At 46.5% G+C, this 16890-nt stretch overlaps 1 protein-coding gene across 1 annotated transcript in view; it reads right to left on the bottom strand.

Annotated features, from left to right (window-relative positions):
- Positions 1-2041: 2041 nt before the first annotated feature.
- Positions 2042-16890, bottom strand: part of SHROOM1 (shroom family member 1) — a 240837-nt gene continuing 225988 nt past the window's right edge. The window contains exon 8 of the mRNA XM_063928169.1: positions 2042-2402. Within this exon, the coding sequence (XP_063784239.1) occupies positions 2286-2402 (117 nt within the window). The 3' untranslated portion in view covers positions 2042-2285. The remainder of the gene's footprint in view (positions 2403-16890) is intronic.

The following is a 16890-nucleotide window of genomic DNA, read 5'->3' as shown; positions in this document are numbered from 1 at the left end:
GTTCCCGATTTGGTACACCGGGACCAGACGGGATTTATTCGAGGCCGCAACGCGGTCACTAACATCAGGAAGGTGTTAACAGTCCTTCAACATATGGATGATATTCATATTAATGATCTTCGTCCAAAATAATTGCAAATAATTTAATTTCTGACCCTATTCAAATTCATCGGGGTACCCGCCAGGGATGCCCTCTATCACCTCTCCTCTTTGCACTTGCTTTGGAACCGTTGGCGGTGGCTTTACAGTCTAATCCACATTTTACAGGAATACGACTGGGAAGAGAACATGTTAAATTAGCGCTGTTCGCGGACGATATGTTATTGTTTGTGTCGCACCCTTCTGTTTCTATCCCAGCTATCCTGGCTGATATTTCCTCTTTTAGCTCGTTTGCAGGCTATAAGGTAAATATGGAGAAATCCGAAGTACTACCTATGTCCAGATCAGATCTTGTCCCGTTTTGGGTTGCCCTATCCCCATTTCATATAGTCTCCTCACGGTTGAAATATTTGGGCATTCTCATCACCCCTAATATTCAAAACATTTATTCAACCAATTTTACCCCTGCGATCTCCCGGATTGCACAAATTATCTCAAATTGGATATCCTTGCCCTTGTCCCTTGTGGGGAGAGTGGCAGTAATGAAGAGTGTATTGTTCCCTAAGTTATCTGTTTTACTCCAAATGCTGCCGTACTTCCTGACAAAATCGGACCAAAATAAATGTTCGGCTGTGTTTCAAAGTTTCATATGGAATAATAAAAAACCAAGGATAGCTAAAGCTAGATTACTTTTACCTAAGGAAGAGGGTGGGCTGGGTCTTCCCGATATTTTTACCTTCTCCTGTGCAGCGGCGTTTAGATATATAGCTGATTGGTGCTTACAACGCTCCCAATTTTCAAATTTATCCTTAGAGGAAGCACTACTTTCCCCTTATTCCCCTGTCACGCTGCTACATTTACCAAAATCTAAATGGCCAGAGGGGGCAAGGCAGAATGTGCTTATGCAGGATATCTATAGATCGTGGTCCGTCATCCATAAACGTTTAGGTACGAATCCTTCCTTAACCAAATATATGCCTCTTTGGGGGAATCCTGATTTTTCGCCCTCTCTCATGTCGCACCATCTGCTATCATGGAAATCTAAGGGTATAGCTTTGATTCGAGATGTTTTCGACCCAGGTGGAACTCTGTTCTCGTTTCAACAACTGAAAGATATGTATGGTATTCCGAATTCTCCATTTTGTTTGTTTTTGCAAGTGAGACATTATGTAGAGAGTAAGAGATCTGCTGGATCATATGACTCCTTTATGGATGCATCGCATCCGTCTGCATTTTCCTCTCTTTACATAGATTGTACAGAGACCGTTCAAAGTACGTTATCTGTATACTGATTTGATAACTTCTTTTTCTCACACGTCGTGGAACTCAGTCTGGGAAACATGGTCTCGAGATTTGCCGGATTTTGTCTCCCATGATCGTATTGTTAAACAATTCTCATCCATATATAAATGGTTAGGTTCTGCACAATTGCAGGAAATTCATTTTACATTTCTTAATAGAGCTTATATTTAATAATAATAATAAGAATTTTATTTATATAGCGCTCTTTCTCCAATAGGACCCAAGGCGCTTATATATTTCACAGGAGCAGAGGAGTCATATGATTCCTGATTTTTCTGGTACTTGCCCAAAATGCTCTGCTACAGTAGCCAACTTTATACATAATGTGTGGTATTGTACTAAGGTGAAAAGGTTTTGGTACAAGGTTCATAATTTTATTCAACAGGTTACGAAAGTTAGATTACCCTTTGCTTGGAAAATGTATCTACTGTCGGATTTTTCCAGATGGGTACCCTCATTACTGCATAAGTCTGTTCTCCCCTTTTTAACCTTATTGGTAACGTTGGCTAAAAAACGTATTCTTTCTCTCTGGATCTCAGTGTCAGTCCCCACAATTACGTTGCTACAGACTGATCTTCTAACTTTTTTGTATTTTGATCGAAAAACAGCAATGTATGATATAGAAAAAGGAGTGAGTCGCTTTTATAATAAATTGAATCTTTATTTAGACTTTTTACCTCAGGAGTCACATGACTATATTATGAAGGTCTTCGATAATACATCTTGGGCATTGATACGAAAAATATCCTAAATATGATAGCTTTAGCTTGTGGTCTATATATTTCTCACTTGATTTACATTTATTTGGTTTTGTTTGGTTTCACCACACATATATTGGGAGTATCATGCAGTTTTCCTGGATTTATACCAGACAACAAACCTGACTATTGATTAAGATATGACCACTGCGACACTTGAATATCCCCACCCCTTCCTCTTCTGTTTGTCTTCTCTCTCTCTTTGAAATCTTTCTCTTCTTTTCTTAGTCTTCTTCTTTTACTCTATTATAAATGATAAAAGGATATCGGTTTGATTTTTTGAGAAAGTTGTGATACGTTATGATACCCAACTTATTGTCTCATATAGGGAATGATATAGTTGCCTCTTTTTTGGTGATCTTACATTTGGACGTGTAACCCCTGTTATGTATTTTACATCTCATCAGTCTACGGTATGTATACTTTGATTTTGTACAACTGGATATCCGAATAAAAATTGTTATAAAAAAAAAAAAGAAATACATTAGTTTTACTGTGTGGAACTACAAGTTTCAGCAAGTCATGGCAGCCATTAGAGATGATGCTCATTGCAGAAATGTATCATTGAACTTTATTGATACAATGGTGTTTATTCATGGGGTCTATATCAAAGCAGCTTTTAAGTGTATAGAATACTAGTTGACAGAAGACAAGAAGACCCCTAAGGCTTTAGAGAATATTAACAATCATTTGCCCAGTATTATAAAAAAAATATATATTTTTTTAACCATGTCAGTGTCTTTACTGTGTGGCGCTATAGGTTCCAGTGGGTACTGGCTGGCGGTATGCATCACCAAAATGCTCAAATAGCCATGGGCAAGCTAGCACTTGTAGTCCCACAAGAACTAGCATGCCCAAACAGGGCTTGCTGGGGCTTGTAGCTCCACACAGTAAACTAAAATTTACTACAGTAATTTCAGCTCTTCATTGGATCCTCACATTGGAATACAAGATCGGTAAAGTGTCATAGCAATTGACGTATTACTTTGGAAATCACTTAATGGTTGTCCTTATTTATGAATATGAACTTCCACATTCGCGCATAATAGGAGAGCTGTTTTATGTGGAGGATATTACAAGTCCAGCAATCGGAATAAGTCAACTGATTGTTTTTAACTATACATTTTACATGTTGATTTATGTTCATTTTTAAATTGTTTATTAAAAACATTCACATAGTGAAATTGACTAGCGCTGTATACCTATATTTCTCTTAAGTCCTAGAGGATGCTGGGGTCCAATTTAGTACCATGGGGTATAGACGGGTCCTTTGGGAGCCACTGGCACTTTAAGAATTTAATAGTGTGGGCTGGCCCCTCCCTCTATACCCTTCCTACCAGATTCAGTTTAGAATATGTGCCCGGAGAAGCCGGTCACAGCTAGGGGTGCTCCTAGGAGTTTTCTTAGTTTTTTTTTATTTTTAGAGTCAGTTATGTTACAGGGAGGCTGCTGGCAACAGCCTCCCTGCTTCGTGGGACTTAGGGGGAGAGTAGGAACCAACTTCCTAAAGAGTTAATGGTTCTCTACTCCGCTGACAGGACACTGAGCTCCTGAGGGTGATGATCGCAAGCCCACGAGGCGACCGCTCACTCCCGCAGCACGGCCGCCACCCCCTAACAGAGCCAGAAGAAAGAAGAGTGGTGAGTACAGCGCCGGCGTCCCGGTTAGCGGTTCGACGGCGGATATGGCTGCACAAGGGTGGGAGTGCAGCACTGACAGGCTGCGCTCCAGGAAGGCTCAGCAACACTCTGTGTAGGTGCTGTGAGGGGGGATCCGGTCTGAAGATCGACAGTGTCTAGGACGACAATGTTTAGGTCGACAGTCACTAGGTCGACATGGATGGAAGGTCGACATGTGATAGGTCGACAGGTCTAAAGGTCGACATGAGTTTTTCACATTTTATTTATTTTTTTGAATTTTTTCATACTTAACGATCCACGTGGACTACGATTGGAACGGTAAAGTGTGCCGAGCGAAGCGGTAGCGGAGCGAAGGCACCATGCCCGAAGCATGGCGAGCGAAGCGAGCCATGCGAGGGGACGCGGTGCACTCATTTGGGATCCCGGTCACTCTACGAAGAAAACGACACAAAAACAAAAAAATCCTCATGTCGACCTTTAGACCTGTCGACCTAGCACGTCGACCTAGAAACCCTGTCGACCTTCCATCCATGTCGACCTAGTGACTGTCGACCTATAGTGGTCGACCTAAACATTGTCGACCTAGACACTGTCGATTTGATGAACCACACCCGCTGTGAGGGGCGTCCTGAGCCAGCGCGGATCACCCTACGCTGGTCACGCTGGTAACAGGGGCTAATCCCGCTGTTAGCTTCAGGAAACTTCAGGCCAGTTTAAACATATAGTGCGGGAAGCCGCGCGCCATGTTGGGGGGCGGGGCTTCCTCTCAGAGCGGATCCAGCACTCACCAGCACCATATTCTCTCTGCAAGGATGCTGACAGGGAGCGCTGCCCTCCACATAACTCCATTGCCTCACGGTACCAGGGTGGGGGTGGGGGTGGGGGTGGGGGTGGGGGTGGGGGGAAGTGTTATATTAATGCTAACTACTATATTAAGGATAGTTAGTCAGCGCCGGGCTTTTATCATAATAATTGCCTACAGGGGCGCTGTGTGGCTGGTTCCGTATACTCTGTGTCTCTCTGAAGGTACTCTGAGGGAAACTGTGTCTGACATTTTCCTGTGTGTGTGTAAGTGTATATCCCACATTACCATGTCTAAGGACTCTGTGTCCTGTGCTGCAGAATGTTTATCTTCTCCTGAGGAGTCTATTCCATGTACTCAGGACTGTAATATACTGTCTCAGCCTTCTGAATCCGAACCCCCATGGGTGGATTCTTTAAGGGGAATGATAGCCCAGATTTCTACTAGGATGTCCCATAATGAAAGGGAGATGCAGGTTTTGAAAAAATCTGTGGAGGGCTTAAAGTATTCAGCCCCTACTACTATTGACCCACCTACATACCCTCAAAAACGTACACTTGCCCAGATAATGCAAGTTGATACTTACTGGGGATGGTGATGGGGATATGAAGGGGGGAGATGCATCCCTTGCTAAAGGGGTGCAATGGATGATTGGCAATTAGGGATGTGTTGCATATTTCTGAGAAAGTGCCTGAGCAAGAAGAAGAATCTTATTTTACAGTAAATAAGAAATCCTCGCTTACCTTCCCTGCTTCTAGGGAAAAGTCCTGGGAAAACCCAGAGAAAAAATTCCAGATTCCTAAAAGAATTCTCATAGCTTTTCCTTTCCCTGAAGAGGACAGGAAAAAGTGGGAAAACCCACCTATAGTTGACACTTCTGTATCTAGATTGTCAAAAAAGGTGGTTTTACCTGTCCCCGGTTCAACCGCCTTAAAGGAACCGGCTGACCGCAAGATTGAGACTATGCTCAAATCACTATACACGGCTACAGGCGTGGCATTAAGGCCCACTATTGCTTGGGCGTGGATTTCTAAAGCTATAGTAAAGTGGTCAGGCACATTACTTGAGCATTTAAATACTATGGATAGGAGTGACATTGACTTGTTTTTACGTCACATACAGGATTCTGCAGATTTCATGGTGGAGGCCATGAAGGACATTGGCCTGCTTAATGCAAGGGCCACTTCCATGGCAGTCTCGGCACGCAGAGGACTCTGGCTACGGCAATGGACTGCGGATGCGGCCCTGTTTGGGGAAGCCCTGGATGCGTGCATATCCACAGTAACTGTGGGTAAGTCGGCCTTTCTTCCCTCCGCAGCTGCACCGACTTAGAAGTCTTATCTTACGCCTGCACTGCAGTCCTTTCGGATCGCTAAATGTAAAAAATCCAACCTGCCGCCCACCTTCTTTAGAGGAGGTCGGGGAAAGTCCAGAAAACCTGCTCCAACAGGTTCCCAGGAACAGAAACCAGTTTCTGCTTCCTCAAAATCTTCAGCATGACGGTGGACCTCTCAGCCTAGAGATCGGACAGGTGGGAATGAGACTAAAAGATTTCAGTCACGTCTGGGCGTCATCTTGCCTGGATCCATGGGTGACAGATATTGTTGCCCAGGGGTACACACTGGAGTTTCAGGAACTCCCACCTCACAGATTCTTCAAAATCAGGCTTACCAGTTTCGCTGACAGAAAGTGCTATCCTACAGGAAGCCATTCAAAAATTGGTATGAACAAATGTCATTGTTCCAGTTCCACCTCACCTAATAACCAAAGGTTATTACTCAAACCTGTTTGTGGTACCCAAACTGGACGGTTCGGTAAGGCCTATTTTGAACCTGAAGTCATTGAACCCTTACCTGAGGGTTTTCCAATTCAAGATGGAGTCTCTGACAGCGGTGATCACAGGTCTGGAGTAGGGGGAATTCCTAGTATCCCTGGATATCAAGGATGCATACCTTCACATTCCGTTCTGGCCGCCTCACCAGGCCTATCTACGGTTTGCACTACAGGACTGTCACTATCAGTTCCAGACATTACCATTCGGCCTCTCCACAGCATCGAGGGTGTTCACCAAGGTCATGGCGGAGATGATACTCCTCCTCCGCAAACAGGGAGTGAACATTATTCCATATCTGGACGATCTGCTGAGAAAAACATCTTCCAAGGCGAGGCTGTTGCAGAGTATTGCACTCTCAACTCAACTACTCCAGGATCATGGGTGGACCTGAACCCTCCAAAGTCACATTTGTAACTGACAAGGAGACTGCCCTTCCTGGGGATGATACTCGACATGGAAGTGCAGAGGGTGTTTCTACCACTGGAGAAAGCGTTGGTGATCCAATCAATAGTCCGGGATGTCTTGCATCCAGCCCGGGTATCGGTTCATCAGTGCATTCGCCTTCTAGGGAAGATGGTAGCCTCCTACGATGCTCTACAGTACGGAAGATTCCATGCAAGGTTCTTCCAGCTGGATCTACTGGACAAGTGGTCGGGATCACATCTTCACATGCACTAGCGGATACGCCTGTCGCCGAAAGCCAGAATTTCACTCCTCTGGTGGCTGCAATCTTCTCACCTGCTCGAGGGCCGCAGGTTCGGGATTTAGAATTTGATTCTTCTAACCACGGATGCAAGCCTCAGAGGTTGGGGAGCAGTCACCCAGGGGGAAAAATTCCCAGTCAGGAATCTGTCCTTCCAATAAACATTCTGGAACTAAGGGCCATATACAACGGCTTTCTCCAAGCAGCACATCTTCTGCAAAACTGAGCCATTCAGGTTCGGTCGGACAACGTCACAGCAGTGTCCTACATAAACAGGCAGGGCGGTACGAAGGGCAGAGCTGTAATGTCGGAGGTAACAAAAATCCTCCTCTGGGCAGAAAGGCACGCACTGGTGCTGTCGGAGATCTTCATTCCGGGAGTGGACAACTGGGAAGCGGACTTCCTCAGCAGACACAATCTCCATCCAGGAGAATGGGGCCTCCACAAGGAGGTGTTCGCAGAGGTAACAAGCCGATGGGGTGTACCTCAAACAGACATGATGGCCTCTCGCCTCAACAAGAAGCTTCGGAGGTACTGTTCCAGGTCACGAGACCCACAAGCAGTGGCGGTGGACGCCCTGGTGACTCCTTGGGTGTTCCAGCCAGTGTATGTGTTCCCTCCACTTCCACTCATCCCAAGGGTTCTCAAACTAATAAAAAGACCAGGAATTCCAGCGATCCTCATTGCTCCGGACTGGCCAAGAAGGGCTTGGTACGCAGATCTTCTGGCATTACTGCTGGAGGATCTGAGGCCTCTTCCTCTTTGCGAGGACCTTCTACAACAGGAGCCGTTCGCCTATCAAGACTTACTGCGGCTACGTTTGACAGCATGGAGGTTGATCGCCAGATCTTAGCTCGGAAGGGCATTCCGAACAAGGTTATTCCTACTCTGATCCGAGCTAGGAAGGGGGTAACGTCTAAACATTACCATCGGATTTGGAAAAAGTATGTCACTTGGTGTGAATCCAACCAACTGGGTCATTTCCCCTCTTTCTGCAAGCAGGCGTGGATGTGGGCCTATGCTTGGGCTCAATCAAAGTCCAGATTTCGGCCTTGTCCATTTTCTTCCAGAAACAATTGGCTGCTCTCCCTGAGGTTCAGACTTTCTTGAAAGGAGTTCTGCACATCCAACCACCCTTTGTGCCTCCTACGGCGCCTTGGGATCTTAATGTGGTGCTGCAGTTCCTGCAATCGGATTGGTTCGAACCTTTACAGGAGGTGGATGTATAAAGTTTCTTACTTGGAAGGCGGTCACACTGTTGTCATTGGCATCTGCACGACGTGTGTCGGAATTGGGGGCATTGTCGCACAAGAGCCCCTACTTGATTTTCCATGAGGATAGAGCTGAGCTCAGAACGCGTCAGCAATTTCTTCCAAAGGTTGTGTCGGCTTTTCATATCAACCAACCTATTGTGGTGCCAGTGGCTACTGACACCTCAATTAGCTCAAAGTCCTTGGATGTTGTGCGGGATTTGAAGATATATGTGAAGAGAACTTCTCGTCACAGGAAATCGGACGCTCTATTTGTCCTTTATGATCCCAACAAGATTGGGTGTCCTGCTTCTAAGCAGACGATTTCTCGCTGGATCAGACTTACTATCCAGCATGCTTATTCAACGGCAGGATTGCCAATTCCAAATTCTGTTCAGGCCCACTGTACTCGTAAGGTGGGTTTTTTTCTGGGCGGCTGCCCGGGGTGTCTCGGCTTTACAGCTTTGCCGAGCAGCTACTTGGTCAGGGTCGAACACGTTTGCTAAGTTCTACAAGTTCGATACTTTGGCCTCTGAGGACCTAAAGTTTTGTCAATCTGTTCTGCAGGACCCTCAGCACTCGCCCTCCCGTACTGGGAGCTTTGGTACATCCCCATGGTACTAAATTGGCCTCCAGCATCCTCTAGGACGTAGGAGAAATGAACGTTATGGTAAGAACTTACCGTTGATAACGTGATTTCTCTTATGTCCACAGGTATCCACAGGATAACATTGGGATATTGTCGAGCGACAGCGAAAATGGCACCAACACGGTCACAAGCTTTCTGGCCTCCCAGGATGCATTGGGGCCTCCACTATATAGTCCCGCCCACTAACTCAGTAAGATCAGTTCTTTCCACAGCGATTTTAGGCAGAAACATTAGGTAGAGACGTGTACAGGCGATAAGAACACACATGCACACCCTTCCATACAAGAGGGAAGAGGTTTAGTGATTGTCTAGATCCTCAAATCAGATGCGTCAGGGTGGGATCCCTGTGGATACCTGTGGACATAAGAGAAATCACGTTATCAACGGTAAGTTCTTACCATAACAGTCATTTCTCTGGCTGGGTCCACAGGATTATCCACAGGATAACATTGGGATTCCTAAAGCCATTTTAGTGGTGGGTACGCTCCTGATTGCACAGGAGGACCTTCCGCCCGAAGTCTGCGTCATAAGAGGCAAAAGTGTCCAAGGCATAATGTCTGATGAATGTGTTTATGGAAGACCATGTGGCTGCCCTACATATCTGTTCTGCTGATGCACCCTGTTGTGCTGCCCAAGAAGGACCTACCTTACGTGTAGAGTGTGCAGAGACATTAGCCGGAATAGGGAGATCTGCATGAGAATAAGCTTCAGATATTACCATTCGGAGCCATCTCGCCAGCGTCTGTTTACTAGCAGGCCATCCTCTTCTATGGAATCCGTAGAGGATGAAGAGGGAATCTGTTTTCCTGATGGCACTAGTACGATCTATGTAGATTTTTAAAGCCCGGACCACGTCCAGCGACGCTTCTCCCACAGATAGTCCCGTTACCTGAAAAGCTGGGACTATAATCTCTTCATTCAGGTGAAATTTTGATACCACCTTTGGAAGATAGCTAGATCTCGTTCTGAGAACTGCTCTGTCTGGAAAAAAAAACTTAAGAAAGGAGACTTACATGATAATGCTCCCAAATCTGACACTCTTCTGGCTGACGCCATTGCCAGTAAAAAAAGAACTTTAACTGTTAACCACTTAAGATCTGTTCTCTCAAGTGGTTCAAACAAAGGACCCTGGAGAAATTTAAGAACTAAATTCAAATCCCAGGGAGCTGCAGGAGGAACAAATGGAGGTTGAATATGTACTACTCCTTGGAAAAACGTACGTACATCCTGTAGGTCAGCAGTCTTCTGCTGAAACCATACAGTCAATGCTGAGACTTGCACCCTCAAGGAAGCAATCTTCAACCCTTTATCCAATCCTGCCTGCAGGAAATCCAAAATTCTAGCTACTTTAAAAGATCTCGGATTGTAATTTTTTCCAGAACACCAATGAATATAGGCTTGCCATATTCTATGATATACACGGGCCGAAGAAGGCTTTCTTGCTTTAAGCATGGTTTGGATTACTTGCTTTGAAAATCCTTTAGCCTCTAAGATCGAGGTTTCAACAGCCACTCCGTCAAAGACAGGCGATCCAGATGACTGTGACAACAAGGACCCTGCATTAACAGGTCTGGACGTTGAGGGAGCAGTATCGGTGCCTCCACGGACATTCTCAACAGATCTGTGTACCAATGCCTTCTTGGCCAAGCTGGAGCTATTAGAATGATTGCTCCTTTTGCCTGTTTTATCTTTCTCACTACTCTGGGTAACAGAGATATTGGAGGGAACAGATACGCCAGCTGAAACCTCCATTCTACTGACAGTGCATCTACCAGGACCGCTCCTGGGTCCCTTGTTCTTGATCCGTACCTCGGAACTTTGTTGTTTAGACGAGACGCCATAAGATCTATCTCTGGTAGACCCCATCTGTTCACCAGTGTCTGAAACACTTCTGGGTGTAGTGCCCATTTGGTTTCCTGAATGGTGTGCCGACTGAGAAAATCCGCTTCCCAATTTAGTACACCCGGGACAAATACTGCTGACAATGCCGGGAGATGGAGTTCCGCCCATTTTAGAATGGGAGTTACTTCCTCCATCAGACTCTTGCTGTGAGTTCCTCCTTGATGATTGAGGTATGCTACTGCCGTCGCATTGTCTGAGCGGATCTGGACTGGTCTTCCTTGTAGATTGTCCTTTGCCTGAACCAGCCAAGTAAATGGCTCTTATTTCTAACAGATTTATCGGCAGGCGACTTTCCCTTGCGGTCCATTTTCCCTGGAACCATAGGCTTCCGAGTACCGCCCCCCAGCCTTGCAGGCTGGCATCTGTTGTCAGGACTTGCCACTCTTATCTAAAAGGGTCTCCCCTTGTTTAAATGTAGCCACCATGCTAGAGACCTTTTTACATATACTGGAATCTTTATCATCTGCTTCTTTATTGTTTGATGATTTCCGTTCCATTTGGTCAAAATGAGATGCTGCAACGGTCTGGAGTGGAATTGCGCATATTCCACCATGTCGAACGTTGATACCATCAGACCCAACAGTCGCATTGCTGCATGGACTGACATTGTCTGGGCTTGCAACGCTTCCTGAGCCATGACCTGCACCTTGACTATTTTTTTCTCTGGTAAGAGAACTCTCTGTAGGTCTGAATCCAATATGGCTCCCAAATGAACCATCCGCTGTGACGGATTCAGGGACGACTTCTCTCAATTTATGAGCCACCCGTGTCTCTGTAAACAAACTATCGTCTGTTGGAGATGGCTCAACAGTAAATCTTGCGACTATGCTAAGATTAATAGGTCATCTAGGTATGGGAATATTCTTATCCCTTGCTTGCGCAGACAAGCTGCCATAACCACCATGATCTTGGTAAACCACCCTGGGTGCTGTAGCTAGCCCGAAGGGCAGAGCTTGGAACTGGAAGTGTTCCTTGAGGATGGCAAACCTGAGGTAACACTGATGTGATAGTGCTATAGCAGGGGTGTCAAAGACAAGGCCCGCGGGCCAAATCCGGCCCGCCAGACCTCGTCTGATGGCCCGCGGTGCCGCCGCCATGAAACCCCCTTCTCCCGAGTGCCCAGCTCGGGGGGGGCGGGGTTTCGCGGAATGACGCGATTGCGTCGTGACGTCACGGCGCAAACGCGTCATTCAACGAAACCCCGTCGGAGGAGGGAGAAGGGAGCCGCGCAGACGAGGAGGGAGAGGCGGCTGAAGAGCGGCGAGAACCGCTTCAAATGTAAGTCAGCCCCTCTCCCTTCCTCTCTTTCTCTCTCTCTCCCTCCTTCCACCACCTGCCGCAATGTGTAAAATGGGGACCTGTGCCTGCCACAATGTGTAAAATGGGGACCTGTGCCTGCCACAATGTGTAAAATGGGGACCTGTGCCTGCCACAATGTGTAAAATGGGGACCTGTACCTGCCGCTATGTGTAAAATGGGGACCTGTGCCTGCCACAATGTGTAAAATGGGGACCTGTACCTGCCGCTATGTGTAAAATGGGGACCTGTGCCTGCCACAATGTGTAAAATGGGGACCTGTGCCTGCCACAATGTGTAAAATGGGGACCTGTGCCTGCCACAATGTGTAAAATGGGGACCTGTACCTGCCGCTATGTGTAAAATGGGGACCTGTGCCTGCCACAATGTGTAAAATGGGGACCTGTGCCTGCCACAATGTGTAAAATGGGGACCTGTGCCTGCCACAATGTGTAAAATGGGGACCTGTACCTGCCGCTATGTGTAAAATGGGGACCTGTGCCTGCCACAATGTGTAAAATGGGGACCTGTACCTGCCGCTATGTGTAAAATGGGGACCTGTGCCTGCCACAATGTGTAAAATGGGGACCTGTGCCTGCCACAATGTGTAAAATGGGGACCTGTGCCTGCCACAATGTGTAAAATGGGGACCTGTACCTGCCGCTATGTGTAAAATGGGGACCTGTGCCTGCCGCAATGTGTAAAATGGGGACCTGTGCCTGCCACAATGTGTAAAATGGGGACCTGTGCCTGCCACAATGTGTAAAATGGGGACCTGTACCTGCCGCTATGTGTAAAATGGGGACCTGTGCCTGCCACAATGTGTAAAATGGGGACCTGTACCTGCCGCTATGTGTAAAATGGGGACCTGTGCCTGCCGCAATGTGTAAAATGGGGACCTGTGCCTGCCGCAATGTGTAAAATGGGGACCTGTGCACTATAAAAGGGGGCACATGGCTGGGCACTATAAAAGGGGGCACATGGCTGGGCACTTTAAAAGGGGGCAGATGGCTGGGCACATATAAGGCAGGTGGAGCGGTAAATTTTGGATAGACCTACAGATACAACCGGCCCTTTGATGGGGACCAAACTGCTGATGCGGCCCCCGATGAATTTGAGTTTGACACCCCTGTGCTATAGGCACATGCAGGTAAGCATCCCGTACATCCAGAGATACCATATAGTCTCCCGGTTCCATAGCCAACATTATGGAGCGTAACGTCTCCATGTGGAACTTTGGGATCCATATGTAGTTGTTCAACATCTTCAGATTTAGAATTGGTCGATATGACCCATTTGGTTTCTGGATTAGAAACAGATTGAAGTAATACCCCTGTCCCTTTTGTGATGGAGGTACTGGGACAATCACACCTGACTGCAGTAATTTTTGGACTGCTTCTTGCAGGGCATTGGCCTTCGACTCTATACGAGATGGGCTGGTGCAAAAAAATCTTTGAGGAGGCTGCCTCCTGAATGGGAACCCATACCCCTGAGATACTACCTTCTGCACCCAGGCATCTGCTGTTGACTGTTGCCATATGTGTTAACCACTTAAGATCTGTTCTCTCAAGTGGTTCAAACAAAGGACCCTGGAGAAATTTAAGAACTAAATTCAAATCCCAGGGAGCTGCAGGAGGAACAAATGGAGGTTGAATATGTACTACTCCTTGGAAAAACGTACGTACATCCTGTAGGTCAGCAGTCTTCTGCTGAAACCATACAGTCAATGCTGAGACTTGCACCCTCAAGGAAGCAACCTTCAACCCTTTATCCAATCCTGCCTGCAGGAAATCCAAAATTCTAGCTACTTTAAAAGATCTTGGATTGTAATTTTTTCCAGAACACCAATGAATATAGGCTTGCCATATTCTATGATATACACGGGCCGAAGAAGGCTTTCTTGCTTTAAGCATGGTTTGGATTACTTGCTTTGAAAATCCTTTAGCCTCTAAGATCGAGGTTTCAACAGCCACTCCGTCAAAGACAGGCGATCCAGATGACTGTGACAACAAGGACCCTGCATTAACAGGTCTGGACGTTGAGGGAGCAGTATCGGTGCCTCCACGGACATTCTCAACAGATCTGTGTACCAATGCCTTCTTGGCCAAGCTGGAGCTATTAGAATGATTGCTCCTTTTGCCTGTTTTATCTTTCTCACTACTCTGGGTAACAGAGATATTGGAGGGAACAGATACGCCAGCTGAAACCTCCATTCTACTGACAGTGCATCTACCAGGACCGCTCCTGGGTCCCTTGTTCTTGATCCGTACCTCGGAACTTTGTTGTTTAGACGAGACGCCATAAGATCTATCTCTGGTAGACCCCATCTGTTCACCAGTGTCTGAAACACTTCTGGGTGTAGTGCCCATTTGGTTTCCTGAATGGTGTGCCGACTGAGAAAATCCGCTTCCCAATTTAGTACACCCGGGACAAATACTGCTGACAATGCCGGGAGATGGAGTTCCGCCCATTTTAGAATGGGAGTTACTTCCTCCATCAGACTCTTGCTGTGAGTTCCTCCTTGATGATTGAGGTATGCTACTGCCGTCGCATTGTCTGAGCGGATCTGGACTGGTCTTCTTGTAGATTGTCCTTTGCCTGAACCAGAGCCAAGTAAATGGCTCTTATTTCTAACAGATTTATCGGCAGGCGACTTTCCCTTGCGGTCCATTTTCCCTGGAACCATAGGCTTCCGAGTACCGCCCCCCAGCCTTGCAGGCTGGCATCTGTTGTCAGGACTTGCCACTCTTATCCAAAAGGGTCTCCCCTTGTTTAAATGTAGCCACCATGCTAGAGACCTTTTTACATATACTGGAATCTTTATCATCTGCTTCTTAATTGTTTGATGATTTCCGTTCCATTTGGTCAAAATGAGATGCTGCAACGGTCTGGAGTGGAATTGCGCATATTCCACCATGTCGAACGTTGATACCATCAGACCCAACAGTCGCATTGCTGCATGGACTGACATTGTCTGGGCTTGCAACGCTTCCTGAGCCATGACCTGCACCTTGACTATTTTTTTCTCTGGTAAGAGAACTCTCTGTAGGTCTGAATCCAATATGGCTCCCAAATGAACCATCCGCTGTGACGGATTCAGGGACGACTTCTCTCAATTTATGAGCCACCCGTGTCTCTGTAAACAAACTATCGTCTGTTGGAGATGGCTCAACAGTAAATCTTGCGACTATGCTAAGATTAATAGGTCGTCTAGGTATGGGAATATTCTTATCCCTTGCTTGCGCAGACAAGCTGCCATAACCACCATGATCTTGGTAAACCACCCTGGGTGCTGTAGCTAGCCCGAAGGGCAGAGCTTGGAACTGGAAGTGTTCCTTGAGGATGGCAAACCTGAGGTAACACTGATGTGATAGTGCTATAGGCACATGCAGGTAAGCATCCCATACATCCAGAGATACCATATAGTCTCCCGGTTCCATAGCCAACATTATGGAGCGTAACGTCTCCATGTGGAACTTTGGGATCCATATGTAGTTGTTCAACATCTTCAGATTTAGAATTGGTCGATATGACCCATTTGGTTTCTGGATTAGAAACAGATTGAAGTAATACCCCTGTCCCTTTTGTGATGGAGGTACTGGGACAATCACACCTGACTGCAGTAATTTTTGGACTGCTTCTTGCAGGGCATTGGCCTTCGACTCTATACGAGATGGGCTGGTGCAAAAAAATCTTTGAGGAGGCTGCCTCCTGAATGAGAACCCATACCCCTGAGATACTACCTTCTGCACCCAGGCATCTGCTGTTGACTGTTGCCATATGTGTGCAAATTGCAGGAGTCGGCCCCCAACCCTGGAATCCTCCAGGCGGAGGCCCGTCTCTTCAGGCTGAGGGTTTCTGTTCAGGTTTGGAAGCTGGCTTTTTGCTAGCCCACTGCTTCCTACCCCTGGATTTAAACTGGGGTTGTTTAGGCTCCTCTTTAGCTTTCGCTTTGCTTTGCCAGCGAAATGAGCGAAACTTTAAACCCTTGGACTTAGGGTTATAGGTAGCCGGAAATCTGACCTTTTTCGATTCAGCCTCTGACTCTAGGATATCCGATAAAGGTTTTCCAAATAATATATTACCCACGAAAGGCAATGCTTCCAATTCTTTCTTGGACTCCGCATCTGCCTTCCAGGTCCGTAGCCAAACTGCTCTGCGAGCGACTACTGCCAGGGCTGAAGCTTTAGAAGCAACAGTGCCAACATCAATAGCTGCTTCTTCTAAATACTGGGCAGATTGTCTTAAACGGCAAAGACGATCCTCTTGCTCCCTAGTAGGAGAGGGGATGTCATTCTCTAGTTCCTCTATCCATTCGCCCATTGCCTTTGCTACCCAGGCCGAAGCCATAGCAGGTCTTACCACTGCATCTACAAGAGAAAAAATATTTTTCAATAGGCTCTCTACCCTTCTGTCTGTGACATCATTCAAAGAGGTAGATGACAGTGGTAAAGCAGATTTATGCACGAGTAGCAGAACATGTGCATCTACTTTTGGAGGAACTTCTCTCTTCGAACAATCTCCAGCAGGAAATGGATAATAAGAATCCCATCTCTTAGGAATCTTATACTTCTTACTGGGCACTGCCCAAGACTCATCAATCATTTCCGTCAACTCATCTGACGCTGGAAATTCAGCCTTCACTGACCTTGTTC

Source organism: Pseudophryne corroboree, chromosome 6, assembly GCF_028390025.1.
Source record: "Pseudophryne corroboree isolate aPseCor3 chromosome 6, aPseCor3.hap2, whole genome shotgun sequence".
Lineage (NCBI taxonomy): Eukaryota > Metazoa > Chordata > Amphibia > Anura > Myobatrachidae > Pseudophryne > Pseudophryne corroboree.
This window is presented reverse-complemented; position numbering and strand designations above follow the sequence as displayed.